Source organism: Scophthalmus maximus, chromosome 14 (genome assembly GCF_022379125.1).
Source record: "Scophthalmus maximus strain ysfricsl-2021 chromosome 14, ASM2237912v1, whole genome shotgun sequence".
NCBI lineage: Eukaryota > Metazoa > Chordata > Actinopteri > Pleuronectiformes > Scophthalmidae > Scophthalmus > Scophthalmus maximus.
Genome location: NC_061528.1, coordinates 9,883,094 through 9,905,126, shown reverse-complemented (window position 1 = coordinate 9,905,126; position 22,033 = coordinate 9,883,094). Strand labels below are relative to the sequence as shown.

The window sequence follows — 22,033 nt, the reverse complement described above, 5'->3', positions numbered from 1 at the left end:
AAATGATTTCTAATCATAACATATGAAATATTACTCTGCTATGCTAATGAGTCAATTAACTTGACGCTCTTAATTCAGTCATTATACATCATCAAGTGCCTCGCGCAATTGTTTTCAGACACAGAAAAAAAAAACAGATGATGCTGAGCAATAAGCTCCGACGTAATGCTATTTCAGCTGTCCTTTGGAATTGTCTAATAATGATCTTCCAGAAAGGCAGTGTCCATCAATAGCCCCAGCAGGAGCAGATTCATTAGCGAGCTGGACTTTGGGGATCTGGCTATGGATCTGCCTGTGGAACGAACAGGCAAACCCAAGAACAGCTCTGCTTCCTCTAATTACATCCTGTCAGCCAGGCCATTATACATGGTTGCATTGCAAACAAGACATTTTATTTTGCCAGTGGACTGACCAGAAGAGTGGTTTAATAACCAAAGGAACTGACCAAGGCCTTAAGGACATTCAGTTCCTGTAACTTCAATGACTTCAATTCCTTCTCCCATTTTCTCCAGTCTCACATGGGACCCCCTAGCTTGCAAAGCTCATAGCAGTTTTGCAAATACACTAAGCAATGATTGTTTCTTTTAAAGGTAACATCAAATATTCATGCAACGGGAATCTACACCTCATTAAAGTTTACTTTCATACATTCTGAACATATACTTCACAGATCAGATGACGATGAATGTTGTGGTTCACAAATCCTTATTGAATACAACCAAACTAAGAATTTTGAATATTCTGCATTGACTGGCTGTATGTATGTGTGATACTAAAACACAGCTCATAAACACCGTACTATACCAGCAGTGCTGCTCTATACCTATTATCCATAAATAATTAAATAGTTCTACACATCGCAGGTACACTGAGAAAAAAATGAAGCCAGGAGCACAGGAGAGGTCACAATAACTAAGTGAGGTTTCACAAAGTCAGATTTTGCATCAATGCAGTAACATAGATCAGGTTTTATAAACATTTACTGCTCCTCGGGTGAATCTTGCCGTGGCCATTAAGAATTCAGGAAATGTTTCGACTGACTCTATGAAACTTTCCAAACCCAAACTTTTGAGGTTAAAAACCCCCTCAAAATTCAAAATATTGACTGGAATGTAACTGGAAAACTGTACATGAAATATTTGTATAAATCAATTACTTAAGCAACAGGTAACTAATTTAAACTATAGTGCAATGTCATATAGTCTGGCCCTCAGTTCCCTCAGTTCCTCCCCTCAAGTCCTCAGACATGCCTCACTACGTTTGTAGATATGGAAATATCTTGTGTGTAATTAACCTTTTACAGAAATATTTTCAACAGTGAGGTTTTCACAAAGTCTGATAGATACTGACGTTACGAGCATGAACTCTGACCCTGTATTTACACTTGAGCTGACTCGCCAATCAGCACGTTGCCGACTGACCGTCGAGTTAGATAAAGTAAAACGCAGAAGAAGACCTGTCCCCTGCCCTGCCTCTGCAGGCAGTTGTGCCCTGGCAAGCTCTGACATTATCTGTATACATCCTTTCACAACCTCAAAACATTAAGGACCCTCATTTGACTGCATACACTGCTTTCACCAAAGTTTGCATTTCTTCATTTAATTTTAAATTTCATTCATATTTGGATTTGCTAGCATTTTACAGTCACTACCAATAAATAACTAAACAAGACATATACTGTACATTGAGCTGTTATGATATATCATTGAAGCTCAATGACACAGCAACAACATATTGATCAGGCTTTGAGCCAAAGGCGGGGACTGAACGTAATGCCTTCTCCACAAAAATGTCAATATTCCATTCAGCTGTTGGTTTTTAATTGAAATTGAAAGTAACTCGGACATACAGTAATTTTCTTGAGGTTTATTTTGGTTTGTACCTGATACCTGACATCTGTGTTTAAGGTACTCAGTGGTGTTGAGCTACATGTGTATGGATCTTGTAAGAACTCTAGACATTCTGTACTTCCTAAAACTTTTGTACTTCAGTTACGCAGCTGTGCATATTTTATCTGTTCAACACACACACTTCCTTAACTCAAATTAACACACACCCATGCTATTCTATAATCAGTAAACTAGCTCTATCCCAGGCAAACAAAAATTACATCTGCTTGATACCTAGCTATATCTATTCTTGCTCTGTAAAGTTTTACTTGTTATCAGTGCTGTCCACTCAAATGGACATGGCATCCCTCAAGGCACAATTTTAGGTCCCCACATCCTCTTTTTTTTTGCTCTTTGACTAATTTGCGATTGAAAAACAACTTTGCTGGGGCTAAACAGAATAGGCAATAAGGAGTCCGTATTGAAGTTCAGACTCAGTACCCACATAGCCACCGTGGAACTCAGTCTCTTAAACATCCAATCACCCCCCTTATCTGTTCCTCTTTGAGAAATCAAAGCTTGTTTTGAAGCTCCCACTGTACCATATCTCATCCACTTTGTTGTTGCCTCAGAGCTTTCACACAGCAACACTTCATAGTTGCATTTCACCAATATGCATATATAGAACAATGCAACCTTCCAACCTTGCAACTTTTCCACTTTTTACTCACACACTGGCCTCTAATTGTAAACATTGTTCTGTCTTTCTAATCCTTATCTTCTCTTGATTTTAGCAGATTTTAGTGACTTTTTGTCGTGATCTGTAAGTGTGGTATAATGCACTGTATACATTTGAATTGATCTGATACCGTGCAGGAATGCATTCAAAACATGCAACTACGAGAAGAAATTGATCTCTGTTCTTTAGCTGTAGATTTACATTGGGAAATTGTGTGAAAGTGGTTATTACACTTTTGCTTCGAGTCAATTTGACAGGGAGTCTGGCAGCCAGAGGGAGCACAGCGGTGAGGGGAGAATGCTATTTGCCAATCAACTCACACAGATGTTAAACTGGTTTGGCAGATGGGAACTACATGGTGCAACTTGCATCTTATTAAGAGAAAATATATGAAAATGCCAACCTGTGAATAACACATTTCTTATGAAATTTACAACGCATGCAAAGTGAAAGACCAGTTAAATGGAGATAACAATGCAAGACATAGATGGCAGGATAAGGTCAGCTTATACACTTAAATTAAGTCAATCACTATATTCCTCTGCAGAAGATAATGAGATAGTACAATTATGCATAGGCTGAACCATTATCCAAGCCCCCCAAAAGATTCCGATACGCATGGTATCAGCAGAACACAATTAAGGCAGCGTGGGATGTAAAAGCTGCCATATAATGTGTTTTAATATCCTTTTAGGTTTCAGTGTATGGCGAACAGCATTTATTCTAATAAAGATACTATACAGTCTCTAATGATTTTTGCTAATGCGGTATCATTTAATGTTTTAAAAACTCTGATACATTTTCTTATTACACTACATTTTCCATAAAAGCAGAGCTGCAGCTGTGCTGTGTGGCACTGTGCTGTGCAGGGAGCTTACTGTGATGCTAGCATTGTATTTCATTACTTATTCAGCTGTAGCCATCCCGAGCATTAGTGTGATGTTAATGCAATGTGAAACACACTCAAAACAAGGGGAAGAAAAAAGAATTCCTAATCTGCATCTGTTGTGAACAATGGAGGGAGTCTGGACATGTAATTTTGACAGTAGAATGAAGACAAACATAATAAATGTGAAAACTAACTCTAAAATAAAGGCACAGATAGATTTGTGCTTTTGTGTTTCATCTTTTCTATCCTTGAGGGGCTCATAGCTGACATAATTGAACAAGTCGGCGTGTGTGCATGTCATCGTCTTTCTGCCGAACCTATGCAAGTGTGTTGACGGACAAACACGTGCTGTGTGTGCATCTCGAATGATGGTAATGGGTCAAATACACAATCATTCAGGAACAGACGAATGGATCCAGCTCCAGATATAACACCCCCACCCACGTCTCTGACACATTATACTGTGTTCACTAAATTCTCTCAATAGTTTCTCCATTTTTGTCCCATACACATATTCACACCTTGAGGCTGCCTGGTACCAGTCTGGTCTGTTGACCACTGAGCAGCCCCAGTAGAACGGATGGCAGCCATTTAAAATTATTTAAATCTAAATGGCAACACTGAATTAAAGACGAACACTCAGCACGCACCTAAAACCAATTCGAGATTCTGAACAGATTTTATTAAGTTGTTCTTGGTGGTGTTGCATCAGAGCCCCGGCCCTTTGAGAGATATCTACTGCCTTAGGAAAACTGGATGATGCTGAGAGAGGACCTATGCTCTAGCTAGAAACCGAGCTCTGAGACTCTGTTTCAGTGCAAATAAATGCTTCGCATCAGACAAGTGAGTTGAGGGAATTCTTTAAATACTAAATATAACTTACATTCAGACAGGACAAAGAAACAAACAGAGACAGATGAAATGCATGACCTGCTGTTAACCAGACAGCAAACTGTATAAGCTGTTTGTGTTACTTGTGAAATACTCAATTTTGGAAGAAGAAGAAAAAGAGGATGCGAGAGTAAAAGACAAATGTGACAGCAGAGCATGAGCAACATTCAAACCCTGCGGTAAATATGTGATGTGGATTCGCATCCCAGATAATAGTGCTTATCTGTTCTAAAGAAGGCATTGGTTTTTTTGTACTGTGTTGTGTTGGAGATAACTATTGAAACAGACACAAAATCTGATTTAAACAACAAAAAAAATTGATTTAAGCTTTCGTAAAAGTCTCCAAACACATCCCTGCACATACACTCAACTGGTTTAACAAACAATTCTGACTACATGTCTTTAAATTATGGTAATCAGGGGGGAAAAGTGTACAAACTGTTAGATTTGCACAACGAAATGAACAGCTATATGGAAGGTACATAATTAAAGTAAAACTGAGTATTCCTAAAGTAAATTCTCAAGAAAGTACACATAATCAATACTCTCTTGAATCATTACTTTTCTAGACAAAAAAAACCAATACACCAATAAGAAAGGACTGTTCACATCACTACAGCTCCGCTACACTTGTGTACCACCAACAACGCAGGAAAAGTATTTGCCCTCAAAAAACTTGAGCGCCAACTTTTGAAATGCCACACATGAATCACGAAGACAATGAGATTTTTACTTCAGGCCTGCTCTTTCCTCTGCACTTCACTTCCCTATGCCCACAATAATCACACGACCAAGAGTCCAAAGCCACGCTAGCAACTGGGCCTATAGTGCCAATGTAAGCATGACAACATGCTTACAATGATTCTTCTAACACGCTGATGGTTTGTGAGTAATGTTTACCATGTTCACCATGTTGTGTTATTTGTGATTCAAGAACACAAAATCCAAATAAAATCCTTATATCATTTTCTCATTTGCTATACTATTGCATGAATTACTAGTATGTCAATGTGTTTTCATCCACCATTTATTAATTTATTAAAAAAAGTCAACACAAAAAACAACAACAAAGAGGATAGACAACTGTTGAGCTAAATTACCAGTGCTTCTGTCCTTTTACTCATAAGTAGCAATTGTATCTGTACACAAGCGATAAATGTCCTGAACTAAAATGGATCCAGATATGACGATAAAGTTGATTGATTCAGACGTACAAAAACTCTGTGGGGGCTTTAGAGAAGATGGACGTGTTTCTTTTACACCTGGAAATTTAAACAGCCTCATACATAAGGGACTGGTTTGTGAGAAAAGAGAAAACACTAGAATCAGTCAAAGAAATGATCCCAATAAATTCTGCACAGGCCAAGCAGGCAGCAGCATGTGGCACTCATCCAGCCTTTTTCTTCTTCTTTTTTTTTTTTACACACAACCGTTACGAAGAAGTTACCTTTTCATCATCTTCAGTGAAGAGGTTCCCATTCGAATTCTTGTTGATGGCCTGAGCAACCCCAATGATCTCGCCATCGCTGTTGCGGATGGGCATGCACAGGAGCGACTTGGTTTTGTATCCTGTCAGCTTGTCAATTTCATCACTGAACCGACGATCCTGCAATCCACAGGGACATGTGTCAAACAAATGTGAGGCGCTTATTGCAAACATGCATTTTCCCCAGATTCCAGAGCAATACAATGTGTAACTCACCAGGACTCAAAGTCTGACTAAAACACAAATCAAAAACAGTCTAACAGCATGGTTCGAGGTTGGATCTATGTAATGTTTGTGTCTGACTTGAAGAGTTGCTGAGGCAGCTGCTGGGTTTGGACAATAAAGCAACATAACTCTTCATTTCTACTGAAATTGTTCGGTCAGCGAAAGAAACAGCTCTGCTCTGCTGTAGGCTTTCATTAAAGCCTTAATGTGATCTGGAATTTTCTTCACTTTATAAACTCAAGGCAAACATAGGGGGAAGTGCAGAAACTTCCCACTTGTCTACTTCCATTCCCTGATGTTGTGTTAGTCAGTGATGTTTTGAGTGAAGCTGTGGTTTGTCCAGCTGACTGTTCTGTGTGTGTTGATGTCCATGCACTTGGCTCAGTCGCACAGTTTGATCGATGACGACTGTGACAGTTAAAATGACTGAGAAGAAAAAACGATCTCTCTCTCTCTCTCTCTCTTTCTGTGACTCATGCAAATGCACATGCGCGCGCGCGCGGACGCACGAGGAGCAGCAGCCAGGCACCTGATAGGCGTCAGGGATGTTCACCGTCTCCCCGTGCTCCGCCACGTATCCAATGATCCCTTTCCCCCACGGAACTTGAACTTCGTCCGAGTTCATCGAGGGCAGCACCGTGGTGCCCGCGTGCACGTCAAAGAACTTGGACACCAGCGTGTTCTTGTTGCCCGTGCCCTCCACCAGAAACAAGGAGCACCGGTCCGCGTCCACCATGATGCACACAAACACCAGGATTTTGTAGCTGAGACTCGTCAGATCCAGGTCGTTCGATATGTCTTTCACGAGCTCCAGGAAGAACTCCCTCTCGTTGTGCTCCTTCAGGTAATATTTAAAATCCACGGCGGTGGACGGGTACTGCGGGATGTTGACCCTGGACTCCAGCAGCGCGCTCAGGATGTGCGCAGTGGTCGGGGGCAAGGAGCTCGCCTTCCTCAGCAGAGCTCTGCGCCTCATGCTCGTCAGCGGCTCCTGCGCGCGGGAGTTCACGTGCTCGTCGTAGGTCCTGTTGACGTTGATGGCCTTGGACCTGGCGAAAGTTTTGCGCAGCTCCTTCTGCGAGGCTCTCCGCTGCAGACCGTCGCATTTGCTCGCCCAGCTGTCCCTACCCGCGCCGGGCTTCTCGCCCCGCGGCTCGGCGGGAGCCGGGGCCGCCGCCGCCGCCGACGCCGGACTTTTGCTCGCCTGGTGATTCTTGAGCCATTTCTCCACCATGCTGTAATTCCCCTTTCTGTTCAGGTAGTCCTCGAACAAGTCGGGATGCGAGTCCAGAAAACTTTCCACGTCAGAGAACACCATGTTTGGCACTGCCATGTCTGTTCCTCTGATGGCCCTAAGTGAACCAAATCCATGGAGTCGCGCAGGGAAACGGCATCTATGAGGCTTTACTGAGGGTGAAGGCGGAGAACCGGTTGAACACCGCAACTTCCAAGATGCATACGGCGGGGAGAACCCCTTAGAGCTCGGGCTGCATATCCACTTCCCACTCTGTGTGGAGAAGGATGGAGAATCCCTTTGCGCACCAGCAGCAGCAGCAGCAGCACTCCCCTCCACAGCATCTCCACGCCGTGCACTTAACTAAACACCATTAAAGCAGTAACAAATTAAAAACAATAGGCGCTTATCAAATCCATGCTCCCGTAGACTTTGAAACAACCAAAATGAAATCTGAAACACAGAGCCGCGCACCGAGCATCACCGTCGTTGGGGTCTTCTTGTGTGCAAATGACGCTGGCGGTGGGCGGCTCTGTCCCGCTGACGCTCGCGTCGTCACACAGCTCGGGCTCGCTCCAGCAGTAAGCCCCCCCCCCCCGGCCATCTGAACCGCCTGCCCCCCACCTCACACAGAGGCGCTCCGACTGTGATGAAGATGATGCTGAGGAGGATGGAGACATCCAGGTGAAATCCAACCATCATCTTCTCAGCATCATGCACAATGTGGGTTACACTGTAATATATCAAAAAAATGGTGGATGTCTGGTCTTTGGTCGTTATTGCATTAAGCAGTAATTCACATGAGATTCTAAATGTACAGGCTACATAAAAGCTTAACACCCCCCCCCCCCCCCATGTGTGCGCGCGCATTATCATTTAATGAAAATATGGCCTGGTATCGTCCACGTAATGGATTCCTTTAGCCTTCCCTGAGAAGGCTCTGTTGATGGTGCTGCAGAGCTGACAAGAGTAATCAAAGTGAACCACTGCCGCCCGAGGAAGCCTGTGTTTCACAACATCAATAATTGATTGATGCAACTCGACGTTATATTTATTTCGGCATCCACGCGAACTTTTGGCAACCTGCGGGGTTCTGCAGTGGGTCTGTCGTCGCTTGTTTGTCTAACAGAGACTTGTGTTGGCCGAGGGAGGATTTCAGAAGATCAAAATTCCTTCATACATTTAGGGGAATCTCTGTGCAGGTGTGGTGTGTGGACGCTAGAGGGGGCAATAGTCCACAACTTGGAATAGAAAGAAATAAGTGCAGCTCAACTCTGCAGTCTGTCATTTCCCCTGTTGACAAAAGCCTCTGATATTTACCATGAGCTCATGACACCAAGCCAAAAATCAGACAGGTCTTTTTTCTTTAACAGATTTTGTGTGTATGCAGTGATCCAACTTTAACTGTGGCCAAACAACCAACAAGAACAACAAACATCCACAAAAACACAGCACATTCATGACAAATGTGTCCAAGCTGGAATAGATTCATAAAAGGCTAAAAAAGCTTTAAAGCTAGTTATTCATTTGAAAGGAAAAGCTACACTCTTCTCTGGAAAAGAAGCAGACATTTGCATGTCACATGACGGAGCTAAACCAGGACCGAGTCATACCTGCAATATTCCACTGAGGAGGGACACACTGGGAAAGATCATGGCAGAGTTTGACTCACAAATCCACTAGATTATAGAAACATTTTCGAAGCAATACCAATCAATTAAAGCCTGCCATGATCACCTGCACCATGTGTTTAGTCTGACCCCGACAACATGTTTCACTTCTTGGTACATATCCTGTCACACAAATAAAGAACAGGAGCACCCAGAGAGTGCAGACCTCTGCCACGGTAGAGCAATTCCCATCTCAATGGTGAGGCATCCTCCAAAAAGAGAGATCTGGATGCCTCCCAAAATTTATTAAATCGGTTACGATGGCCGAGACCCTTTTCTGATAGAAAATTCCATGCCAATCTGTCCATTACTTTTTGAGAGATTCTGCTCACAAAAAAACAAATCACAAAACCTCCTTGGAGGTGGTAAGAGGCGATGTTTAGTGTCATTTTTAATCAACTTACAAATTCAAAATGGACATAATAAAAGACTGTTGAGGCATCTGGAACAGAGGCACAGTTATTCTTAGAACAAGTATTAAGGCAACAGTAAAATATAAACCGTGAAACTACGTAGAAACAAAACACTAGATTACAGTCAAGTCGTCAACTCTATACACAGCATTCAGTCCCTACATTCAGAAAACAGCAGTGAATGGTTTTGATAATTTACGTTAGAAAAGGAATCTGTTAAAAACAGGGGATATAATTTACTCCAACACGACGGGTATCTGATCAGAAACAGAGGTACAGCTGTGACAAAGATGACAACACCACTCAGACTGCTTGGTGTTCTCCCTGATTTGGAAAGAAAGACAAGTCCTGGCCTCAAGAGCAGTTTGTCCAGACACACGATAACCGGAAAGCACGGATGAAGTGTTCTTTATGAAGTTGCGGACTTGAGATATGCTATGAGGTCGGCGCGTTCGTTCTTCTTTTTGATGCCGGCGAAGATCATCTTGGTTCCTGGAATGTATTTCTTGGGGTTCTCCAAATACACCATCAGGGTGTCCTCCTCCCAGACAATACCTGGAATTAAGGTGAGACAGTGGAGAGCCATGTTTTAGCCAAACAGCATCCCTGTACGGTTTAAATACACTGAGCACACACCAAGAGGACTTACCCTTGCTTTTGTTGGCGTCAGTGTAGGAGTAGCCCTCTGCCTGACCCGTTTTGCGTCCGAACAGACCCCAAAGATTGGGCCCAACCTTGTGCTTTCCATTTTTCTCCACAGTATGGCACTGGGCACACTTCTGGACGAATGCCTTCTTGCCTTTGTTAATGTCTACAGGCATCGTTTCTGTGAAGGAGGAACACACATGGGACAGTTGAATCAGAATCAGGTTTATTTGCCACTAGCATACACACTCAAGCATACATGGGAGTGGGACACCGAGTGTAAGTTACATTTAATAACAGACACATTTGTAAAAAAAAAAATTATTAAAAATAAAAAGAACAGACACATGGGAACACATAAAAAAAATAAAATAAGCGTTAAACAAAAAGTGCTTATTCCACATTAAAAGAAAGTGCTGACATGCTGAGTGGACGGTATGTAGGAGCCGGTCCACAATTGGACTGACGTAACTCATTAGAATGTGATAGTTTAAACTAATGATCCATTAATAATCGAGTATTTTAGGTCACTTCAATTCTAAAATTGTATTCTGCTTTGAAATGTTCCTGCTTTTGTGTAAGACTCTTATAAAATATATATGCCCTCGTTCGGCCACGAGGGGGCGCTCCAATGGGAAACTGCCACTGTTACAAAACTGCTTTAGATAACTTTACTTTGGTAACACATCAGGGCAACATCCTCGGGGGTCATTGAGGTATATGTTTGTGATATAAATATTTCAAAGAGGGGAAAAATAGGTAATTCGCGGTTTCATATACAGATTTGACCAATGTGTTACATCGTGTTAGATATTTAAGAGAAATAGGCAAAAAAAACAACAACATATTCATGAGCTCTAAACCGAGAGATTCGAACGGAAGTACAATGGAGATAATTTAACGGTGCTATTTTTTTTACGTGGCTCAGCAGCTTATGAAATGAAAAGTACCCGGGGCCAGTCTCCGGAAACGCCGGCCGGCGTCGGACCACGTTGCGCCCGACGAGGAGCCGGCGAACCAAGACACATTCAAGTCGCATTCAAAGACGCCGAACGTTTTCGAAACAACCAGACGAACGTTACACGTCCACGGTCCTCGTCTTACCTTTGTTCTAGGTGTGCTGTATTCTGACGACTCGTTGAGACTTTGAACTCCTCGACTGCTTCGGTCGTGGTGCTGCAGGTTTCCGCTCGATCGCTGGTGAGTGACTCACGAACGAGCTTCCGCTCACTGAAGCTACTCCCGCCGCGCGTCATCAGTCAGCTGACCTGTGTCGTCATCGGGCTGTTGCAAGACTGCGCAATGTCAAACACCCCACACAGCTGACGGACCAGCCCCTTCCATCTGATACTATCAACCACACAATATGATAGTTCATCACTCCACACCACCAGTTAATTATTCATCAGCGACCACCAATGTCCACTCTATCATCCAGGCGTCTGTTCTAGAATGGGATCACTATCATGACGCATAATAACACCAGCAACACAATAAGTCATCAGTTACCAAACAGAAGCTGGGCCACAAATGTGTCATAAACTGTGTCTCTTGTTTTTAGTCTTATCAAATATAAAAATAATCGTAACAAAATGGTCTTTCAAATGTTACTTGACCAGCATTAGAGCCACAGAACAGCAACAAGCAAGGTGTGTGTGTGTGTGTGTGTGTTATGTCATACTGTCTTACAAAACGTGTTGTCACTAAAAGTGAACTTACAGACTTGTTATCTGTGCTCTTGTCTTTTTTGGCCCTCCCACACACTCGAGCTGATTTCTGCCCACACGGGGATTCATATACAGTTTGCCTCTTGTTCTAACAGTAAAAATCCATAAAATGAAAATGGCCAGCAGTCCTGACCAGGGCTATTCTGGCAATGATTTGTGTGAGATAAGAGGAGTTCACGGCTCCACTTGCCGATAGACGACATCTCAAGTTACTTGTTACACATACAATTCTCTCCATAAATTGTAAATGTTTTCAATGCAACTGGAGCACCGCATGCTAATGAGCTGTGAATTCATCATATACAACGTCCGTTTCCTTTTCATATGAGCCACTCATTTATCAGTGGTGGAAAAAAGGGAAGCTCTCCTTCAGAAAAAAAAGTAACAAAGACACAATATAGAAGTATTGTATGACAGTTTAACTAACTAAATATGCTTAAAGGCCTTAAACTTAACCGCTAAAACCTTAACACAGGCCGACGTTTGTGAGTCACCAGACTCTATGAATGAGAGTTCAAGTGACACTAAACCAACATTGACATGAGGGAGTAAATCACACTGTAATCCACACGTCCACACAGTCTTGATAAGAGGTCGAATCAGACAACAAGTATGGATATGGGTGTGAATGGGCTTTGAAACATGCAGATGTCATCAATTTATGGTGTTATAGAGTATTGATTATTACTTTATTGGACAAATTATGGTGTAATGTGTACTGTAAGCAGCATTTATCGTCATTTTATTAGGTTGTTTGAGTTTTGTAATGAAAGCAAGAATGATCAGTAACTGACTGATGTGGGAAATATTCACTTTATTTCCGATGACACAATTTCATTTCAAATACATCAGTCTGCACGTTCGCATACGTCTGGATCTGATTTGGCGCCTGTTTGCTGCTCATTAGCTGTGAGGATGGGATGTGAGAGCCGTTGCCAGGCAACCATGCATCAGTCTATGGCTATACTATACATTGTATATGTAAGACAAACAGGCAAAAGAAGCAATGAAAAGTGAAACGCTTTTATGTCCTTATGTCAAAGATTGTCACATTCACCTAATTTTTTTTTTTTCTGAAAAAAAAAATCTAAAATATTGTGGCTGCAGTGGCAGCATTGCACCATGTTTGACCTCAGAGGTCCTTATGTAATCTGTGACGTATGGAGTTCATGTCCTGTGCCATAATATGTTCTGATAAGGAATTTCAACAAGTGGCGGTCTGATAAGCATAATATCTGGAGGTAAAGGCAGATCTCCAGGGATGTGCCCATGGCCAGATTAACCTCCCCAAGTACCCCCAAGGGCAAAAATGTTTACTATTAACAGCCACTGTGTAGATTACACTTTCTATATTTCCCCACGGAGGCACTTGGAATTGATTATTTGATTAATCAATGAGAGGACTGACAGAAAATCAATGGGCAACAATTTAGATGAACTAATTAACTGTATTAGTTAACAGAACGGTCTCGAGTAAAAACTGAGTTTGAACAAAACACATTTCATTAATATATATATAGACTGAGCCTACATCTTTCATAATGGACAAAAAGTTTATCATTTGTGTTTATATTGTGGTATGTTATAGAATTGCACACAACAATTGGAGATTATGTGCTGATTTTATTCCTGCTGTTGGTTTGCACCCTTGAATCAGGAATACTTCACTAATCCACGGGGGAAATAAATCAATGACTGTAAGAATGGAAAAAGATATCATTGTAACTTTCTATGAAATGTTGATATTCAAATAATAAATACAGGTAATTTATTATTATTATCATTACCGTTGTTATTATTATTATTCTTATCATTATTATGCAGTAATCTAAAATGTACCTAGTGTAAGATCATTTCTAGACAAAAATTTGAATCTGAAGTTTGTGATGAGGATAAAAAAGTGGAGGATCTATTTACATCTTTCTTTCACATAAATCCAATATTTCAATGTGTAATGTTTAATGAGGTAACACGATGGAGGGATCCTGAATGGTTCTTATTGTACTTCAGTGGTATACATTTCTAACAGAGTTGCAATTCCCTAATATAGACCCAAATAATATGGAGACTACTAATGATTATTGTCATCATCGATTCATCTGTCTGTGATTTTCTCTATTAATCGATTAGTTGGTTGGTCCATGAAAAGTGGCGATGGTGTTTCCCAAAAAAACTCAAGATGATGTTTTGTTTCGTCCGCACACCAAAGATATTTAGTGTGCTATCATAGAGGAGCAAAGAACCAGAAAATATTCACTTATAAAAATCTGAAATTAGAGAATTTTGAGTTTTTGCTTCATAAAAACTACTAGAACTGATTAATTGATTATCAAAATAGTTGGCGATTAATTTAGTAATAAAATTACTAATTGATTACTAATCGATTAGTAATCGATTAATCCATTAACTGTTGCAGCTCTAGACTGGTCATCAGGTTGGTCCAGGTTGGTCCTGGTTGGTCCTGAAGTTGACCCACTCCGAGTCCGCGGTTCGTGTGACTCCGTGGCCGGGTTTTGGGACCTGCCGCAGTCCGCCTGCCATCTGATCCAGTCCGTGGATTCCTTCCCGCTCAAAGCCAGTCTTGCTGCAGGGAGGAGCGAGCGGAGAGTGCAGCAGCAGCTGAGCCGAGCATCACATCCCGCATTCAAGGGAACACGAACACAGCACTTTCTATTTGGACTTTCCGCCGCGTCCCGGCCGCCGTGCAGCCCGCGTCTGTGACAAGACGGGGCGGATGTGTTGGATGTCGGTCCCCATGGCCGCCGTTTGTCGCTGAGGAGCTGGGAAATCTCTGCCCAGTCAAGGGGAGACCCCCTTCAATTGTTTCCTGCGCCAAGAACTGTAAAGACATGGTCATCAACCCGCAGCTGTGGTAAGGCAATAAGATTTTCTCTTCCTCTCTCCCCTGTCCACACATCCTCAGCGCCTCTCTCATGCGTAATAACAGGGGGAGCGCGCCGGGCCGTCAGTGCCACGTTCACCGGGAGCAGGTGTGGAGCTCACAGAGCCGAGAGACCGCCAGCATCTCTTTTGTATTTGCATCCTGAGCGAACCACCGAGGACCAGTCAGACATGAGCACGTAGCGTGTTATAGCTCCGCTGCTGGCGGACTGGCACAGGGAGGAGGAGGAGGAGGAGGATGATGAAGATGATGATGATGATGATGGGGTGAGCATCCCCCCGGTCATGTAGCCTATATCCTAACATGCATGTCCCAACATCTCAATAACAAGGGAAACGATCCTGATCCAGGACAACCCCCCCCCCCCCCCATCTTCCTCCTCCTCCTCCTCTTCCTCCTCCTCCTCTACAGAAACATGGAGTGGGCTAATGAAACTACTGTGACTTTGTACACGTAATGCGTCACGAACATTTGCACCTCTTGAAGTGCAGCTCCGGGGCTTCTCCCAGTGAACCCTCTGGCATCATGTCTTCACAGGGACATTACAGTGAGCGTGACCTCCAGTCGTCATCAGCAGCGTTGCTCTCACTATGTCGTCAGCGTTGAGATGCCAACACATTGAAAGTTGGCCAACTTCTGCCATCTCCCTGCTACTGAAGGTCAGCCAGTGACTTTGCAGCTGTTTAAAATAGCACCGATTTCCACGTGAATCAAAGAGCAGCAAGAGGAGGACTGGAAACCTGGATGCAATTTGGAGTTTGTCATTTTTTTCTCTCTCAATCAATGCTTCTTTTTTTTTTCTTTGATTTATCTGCAGCGATGATTGATTTTCTGATAGGCCATATTTTCTCTTGGCCTGGCCTGAAGAAAGTGTCCCGCATCCCACTAGATGAGCCTGTGGACCTTGTCCTCCGATGAAGGGGAGAGGAGGTGAAGCTGAGGCCAACTTCCACTGTGATGCTCAAAATACTAGTTTCAGTCTTTTCCCCCACCGTTATAAATAATAATAGTGAGGAGCAAAACACATAATTACTCATTTAATTAGCTGACACATTCAATGTCGCATTTTAATGACCATGCATCATTCTTCACTCTGTTATTAGTCTATTTATCAGTTTAGTTGGGGTTTCTTTTGCCTTCTTGAAGCAAAATGCTTAGTGTCATTATCAATTCATAGTCAACAGTCTATAACAAAAGCACTCTTTTTGTATTTGCAGTTCCAAAATAATACTTTCTGTTATAGTTTATTTGCAGATTTTCTCCCCAAAAACGTCCTCTGCCATTTAAAGGAAAGTAAGCCAAACATCTAAAGCTGAAGTGCATGTTTGTCTGGACAGAAATATAAGATATTGAAACTTAATAAATGTAGGTTTTCACCAAGTTCAGACTGGATCAGAACAAGGATTTAAGTGCCAACTTTCAGTTTTTCTTCAATACTCAAGTTTCCAACGTGGGCACAAGTCGGGCAGTGCTTAAAAAAAGTATTGCACAGTGATACCCAGCTCTACCTAGATGATGTAATGTTTTGCAGCGCAGGATAAACTGGCTTCGTCCAGTTGGTTTTGTTTCAACAAAAAAAAAGAAGGGAGGAAAAAAAGGACAGGCCTATTTCAAAGAGATGTGCTCACTGCCTCCAGATGGACTTGATGCATTTAGCCTGTTATTGTATACGCAGGTAAAGGGTGAAAACACTGCTGTGCTGATCGATATGCATTATTAGTCAGTTGTAAATCCAGACAATGGCTGTCCTCGAAGTCCCTGTAATATAATCTTGGTACATGAGTCTGCTTTTGTTGGCCCACTTTAATTATGCAACAGAGAGGGGAGATCAGCAAACTTGGTGTACGCTGCAGACTGCTGGTCGATAATGTGTAGTTGTGGGTGGTGTGGATGTGGTGACAACACAAACACAAATGTTTTCCCTCTCCTTCTAAAAGCACCGTTCCTATGGCATCGCCTCATCACGCCAGCGATGAGTGAGGCCATTTACATTTTTTTTGTGGTTTTGTGTGCACTAACAGCGGCCAACATCCAAATAAACAACGTCAAGTGATTCACCATTTCCTCATCTCGGTCTGATGCTGCTGCTGCACGACATATTGGGTCTGAATTTTATCTTCCTCGTTCCCTCCCATATCCTACAGAGCAGGACACACAGGTAGAGGGATTTCTTGATATTGATCCCAGAGATATTTGGACTTTTCACTTGCCATCCCCACTAAAGTCACGGCACATATTTTGCTACAAAAAGACCTGGGGTCTATCGCAACTCAGCATCTTGTTCAAAGTTAAATTCTGTTGCGGCTAAATGAGCCTATAAAGCTTGAGGTTGTCACAATGCCACACTACTCTAACTCCAGAAGGGCCTCACAACTTTATTATTCAGAGTAATTCACCAGAATTGTTCACGTGACCACTGTAACTGTATCCGATGTTAAAAGAACTAGATTTCTCTGAAATTGACCTCAACTTCCTGTGGGTCTTGTTCTCAATCGGCAAAAACGAATTATGAACAAATTAAATTTTTTAATGTTTTATATGAACGTCCCGATTACAATAGTGTGCAGTGATGCCGTAAATCAGTCGGACCAACAGAACAAGGACTACATAAAGTGAATCTGCTCCAATCGGGTCTCAGTGACGACAACCACACGCTCTTTGGTGATATGAACAAATTGCCAAAAGAAAATGATATGATTTATTATCAATAACATATTGGGTAAATGTTGCAGATATGCTGCCAGTGTGGACAACCGACTGGTCATAAGTGAAGCCCTTGTCTCTTAATGGCCGCTCATCAGAGCTGTTTATTCAGAGTCTCCAGAGTCTAGTTTAATGAACCTTGTATGAATCTCTGACCTTGAATCTCAATAATATTCAGATGATGGCTCCGGTCAGAGGTCAAGACATCTCTCTGTCAATTTGCATAATTACTTTTTGTTTTAGAAAAACCCTTCGTCCTAAAACGATGTTGCTTTTACGGGACATGAAACGAGACAGAGTTGTTTTATGTGTGTGTGTGTGACTGAGCTGAGAGAGCGCTGGTTTTGAGGAGGGGGAAACAAAAGAGATGGGAAAGGGGAAGTGAAAGTGTTTTCCTGCCTCCACATGTGGAGGTGGAGCCAGACAACTGTCAGCTTCAAGCAGTTTTAAGGGAATTAGACAGCGAGTCAGTGGATTTCCATTAAGAATTCTTTGTAGTGTGTAATGAATCAGCATAAAAACTATTTGCTACATGTTGCAGAAAAGCAGTTTTTTTAATCATACACATCATTTTATCGTTGTGTACATTTTGTTGGCTTGTGTTGTGTACTTCTTTACATTTATATACATAATATAACATGTTTGCCTTCCATGCAGACCCTCGAACCTTTCTGTACATACAGTATGTTTATCACAGTGTTGCTGTGTCACACAATTGCTTTTACAATACCATACATTTGGTTTTACTTTTTCACTCTTCCACTAGCTCTTGCGACCCTTACCCAGGGTTGAATCCAACAATAGAGATGTGTTTTTCAAGCTTTATTGCTCTTCATCCATTCTCCTGAAATTGCCGCTCATTTCCTAATTACGATTTTAATCACATTTGTGTTATGGATTATTTGGTTCTCGTGTCAGCTGGTTGAAGAATAGTCATGTATACTCTTTGATGTTGTTTGATATATAGATACAAACGATTTGTTTGTGTAATTGTGAGTTAACTAAATTCGCTTGCAATGGAATAGTAAGACAAGACATGTAAACCTCGTTGTGGATGTGTGGTCAAGTTCTGTGGCATTTTGCTCCAACTTGAGGCATTGAAAGAATGTTTGACAGAAGGCTCTTTTCCTCAGACTCGTACATACTAGTGTCATTGTTGCGTCCTGCGACTGAAGGCTCGTCTTTGTCCAGACGTTTATTGAAAACTCTGCAGCTACGGTCGATTAGCTGAACCCCGGACTCTCAGATGATGAGTTTGAGCATAAAGTGTCTCTCAATAGAAAATAGCACATCTGCTACGTACATGATTCTGGATCTAGACTGAATCATCTTGTAACCTATATTTCATAATGTGTCGTATATCATGCTTCGAATGTTCTATTTGCGTGGTCACGTCTCCAGGAGCAGCAGGCAAAGCCAATGAATAATATCACATCTGTAAAAGAGAATTGGTTCTGCATTCCTCCCAGTAACTCTGCTCTTATTGTTACAACAGTGTGCGTGTGGCACTAGTCTTGAGTTCTCGGCCAGGGTGTAAATGAACTATATTTATATATTTATATTTATATGTAGTCTTATTGACCACTCAAAGCACTTTACAGCACAAGTCACATTCACCCATTCAAACACATTCATACAGCGCTGCTATTTACCTTTTTCTGTCACATTCATACACTGCCGGAAGAGCTGCTAGAGGCAATATGGTTAAGTGTCTTGCCCAAGGACACATTGGCATGTGGACTGGGGGAAGCTAGGATTCGGGTTAGTGGACGACCAACTCAACATCCTGAGACTCAGCCGCCCATGTCCAGGGAGTGTTGTTGTAGTATCCACGTGGCCGGGCCTGCCGCGTCCTCCCGCTTAGAGGACCATAAGGGTGACTGGATTTAGAAAGATTAAGCTCATGACTAATCAAGTCCTGAGCGGACGTTCCCCAACATGGCAACTGGCCTCGTGTGCGGCACTGTCCCTGCTGCCGACAGCTTCACATGCGTCTGTCAAATTTTAAGAAACTTGTGAAGTGAACATTTACTTAGCTGGCGATGTTTTGAACTGTCGGTTTACACATCAGTTACTGTCTACATGAGGAATCACGGGCAAAGAATAAGCCATAACAATAAGCTCAGCTATTGAAATTGTTCTGATTTTATTTACAATAACATGTAATTCACTTTGCCAGTCATGATGTTCTGTAAAAGTGAAAAATCTCACTTCTCACATCTCACTTTTACTTTGAGCAGCTTTTTATCTGTTTTGGGATCTTTCTGTCGTTTTCATGTCTTTGTACAGTACAGTATGTACTATACATGTCACTGAAACTAACAAAAGTGTAGCCTGTGCGATCAAAGGTTAATAGTGTCTTAAAACAGTCAGGTTTACACTGAAAGTCCTCTTCACTTGTGCTTCCTTATTAGGTCAAGGAGAGTGGCTCTATTTAATAGGCTGAGTGGCGCACACTCTCTGAATGGACTTAGCACGTTGTCTTACAGTAGCTTAGATCCTCAGTAGGGTTAAGAAGACGGGGCGGGATGATGTTGTCAAAGGATCTGAAATATAGATGAAAGTGTGTGAGCGTACTGCACCATCGCATGCGAGCGTGCCGAGCGGCTCGGTGGACTCTGGGAGTTTCCCTGAACCGTGGGAGAGCCTGACAGAAACGTTGTGTAGGTAAAACCACAGAGTCGTATACGATGCTTACATGGACACAAACAGTCTGTGTGGTGTGATGTTGAAATTCTGCACCGCTCTACAGCTTTATGTTCCAGTAAATAATAATGAAATGTGGAACTAGTTGCAGTATAATACTGTTGTACAACTAAAGATATATTTCTTTTATTTAACAATCTGGTGATTTATTTCATATAAAATGCCAAAAAAGCCAAAATTACCATAATTTTTTTTCCAAAACTGCTTTTGTTTCCGACAGAGCATCAAAGATTCTGAGATTTTTGGTTTAGCATCACAAGAGACAAAACATCAGCAAACCCAGAAACCACAATTTGGAGACTGAAGAATTAGCATCTCTTACTATGTGTTCATTACATCCACATTATTGATATCTGCCGCATAACTTGTTGTAATTACTGCATCCTCTGAGCCTCATCCTCAAAAGTCACATGCTCATCTTTGAGGTATTTAATCAGAAATATTGTTATTTTGTCCCTTGTATGGGTCCATTAAAATCATACAATCATCATCTCACCGAGCATCTCAGTTTCTGAACTGAACAGTGTTTGTTTATCTGTTTGTTTCCGACTATCGATCAACTGATGTATGTTTCATCGGTGCTGGGATCTCACAGTTACACTGCAGGAAGTGTTATGTGTGTCAGCATGGAGCAACACAGTGATATCACTAATGATGAAAACGAGCACTCCCTGTCGCTTTATGAATACAGGCTTTCCCAGACTTATTCCCAGTAATTTACCAAGCTAAAATAGAGAAGGAAGAAATGCCTCAATTTCTCAGGTTTCAGCTTTTCAAATGCTTTGTTATAGATCATAGTAAAGTGAATATCTCTGGGTTCCGACAGAATCAAAATGACATGACTCAAGATTTCCCCTTGAGTGTTGGAAATTTGTGATTGTCAATTAATCGATAATCAAAATATATTTTTATGTTGTAGCCTTAATATAGGTTGAGTTTGGGTTTGAAATCGTACCTCTCGCAAATGCAATGTGTCCAATAATCCTGAGTGGCACCGACCGCACAGTAAGCGTAATGAATGCATATTCTGTAATGCACGTGTAATGAGAAGAATCTCAAAAGCCCATGCTTCAACGAATAGCTGCAGGTGTCTCCACTGCGCGTTAGGTGAACATTCTGGAGCTGGTGCGGGACAGTGGTAACAGCCTCGGCGAGGCCCAGACACTCATTAATAATTGGAATAAACAAGAATATGAGGCGTTTGATCAGCGACAGTGTGGCTCGGGGTTCGGTATAAACAGCATGGCTGCGATAGAGTGAGGAAAGCAAGTGATTGGTGTGTGCCATAGTGAAACATTTCTGACCTTTTGTTTTTTCAGATCAACAGCAAGCAGTGAGTGAGTGCAGACGTGTCAGAGGATGCTCCTGATCTGAGAAGCCCAGTGTCGAGGGAGGTCCACAGAGCCAACCGCTTGGTGCCCACCATGTCTTACCACCACCACCACCACCACTACCAGCGAGGCCCCCACGGCCGCACCATGAGCTCCGAGGAGCGGGGCTACATGCCAGGCAACAAGACCGCCACGCCGGTTCACAAGAGCGCGTCCTCCTCTTCCTCCTCGCAGCGCGACAGCCGGCAGGTAATTTTTCAGGCCACGGGAGGAGAAAATGCCTCAAAACAAATAGTTTTAGGGGATAGCGGCACTTTTGTAAGAAGACGACTTGAGCAGAGGTAATGTAGGGAGGAATGAACATGAGTTTGAGATTCTGCAGTCTTCAGTCAGGGGATCATGCAACAGACAAAAACAGGCAGATAAAAGGGAAACCACGAGAATAGTTCTTAAGCAGTCTAGTGGCTGAAACAAAAATATTCAAACTATTATTATGAGAGACAGATTTTAAAAATCAGCTTTCATGCAGAACCCTCACATGTTTTCTGTGTGCAGTTACAGTGTTTTCCTTGTTGGGCTGTCCTCCACTTAAGACTTTCTTTTTTGACTAATTCGCATTTGCAATTTGCATACACTCTACTTT

The 22,033-nt window shown here is 42.2% G+C and overlaps 3 protein-coding genes across 9 annotated transcripts in view; 1 reads left to right on the top strand and 2 right to left on the bottom strand.

The window, feature by feature from the left end:
• pde11a (phosphodiesterase 11a) overlaps positions 1-7,784 on the bottom strand; it is a 36,249-nt gene extending 28,465 nt beyond the window's left edge. The window contains exons 1-2 of the mRNA XM_035604386.2: positions 6,589-7,784; positions 5,796-5,954 (exon numbers count right to left, since the gene is read on the bottom strand). Of these exons, the coding sequence (XP_035460279.2) occupies positions 5,796-5,954; positions 6,589-7,392 (963 nt within the window). The 5' untranslated portion in view covers positions 7,393-7,784. The remainder of the gene's footprint in view (positions 1-5,795; positions 5,955-6,588) is intronic.
• Positions 7,785-9,336: 1,552 nt separating this feature from the next.
• Positions 9,337-11,283, bottom strand: LOC118282872 (cytochrome c-b). 2 transcript variants are annotated; one of them, XM_035604387.2, is made up of 3 exons: positions 11,126-11,283; positions 10,026-10,202; positions 9,337-9,931 (listed from the first exon to the last, which is right to left on the bottom strand). In XM_035604387.2, exons 2-3 carry the CDS (start codon positions 10,195-10,197, stop codon positions 9,786-9,788), a joined length of 318 nt encoding a protein of 105 aa, XP_035460280.1. In that variant the 5' UTR covers positions 10,198-10,202; positions 11,126-11,283; the 3' UTR covers positions 9,337-9,785. The 2 variants fall into 2 exon arrangements, with proteins under 2 accessions (XP_035460280.1, XP_035460282.1); XM_035604389.2 differs by lacking the exon at positions 11,126-11,283 and adding an exon at positions 10,972-11,113.
• Positions 11,284-14,336: 3,053 nt separating this feature from the next.
• osbpl6 (oxysterol binding protein-like 6) overlaps positions 14,337-22,033 on the top strand; it is a 30,813-nt gene continuing 23,116 nt past the window's right edge. For 4 of the 6 annotated variants that reach the window (XM_035651284.2, XM_035651282.2, XM_035651283.2 and 1 more), the window contains exons 1-2: positions 14,337-14,620; positions 21,379-21,639. In XM_035651284.2, the coding sequence (XP_035507177.1) occupies positions 21,484-21,639 (156 nt within the window). In that variant the 5' untranslated portion in view covers positions 14,337-14,620; positions 21,379-21,483. Of the gene's footprint in view, positions 14,621-15,187; positions 15,310-15,467; positions 15,581-21,378; positions 21,640-22,033 lie in introns of all 6 variants that reach the window. The other 2 variants (XM_035651281.2, XM_035651280.2) reach the window with 2 other exon arrangements.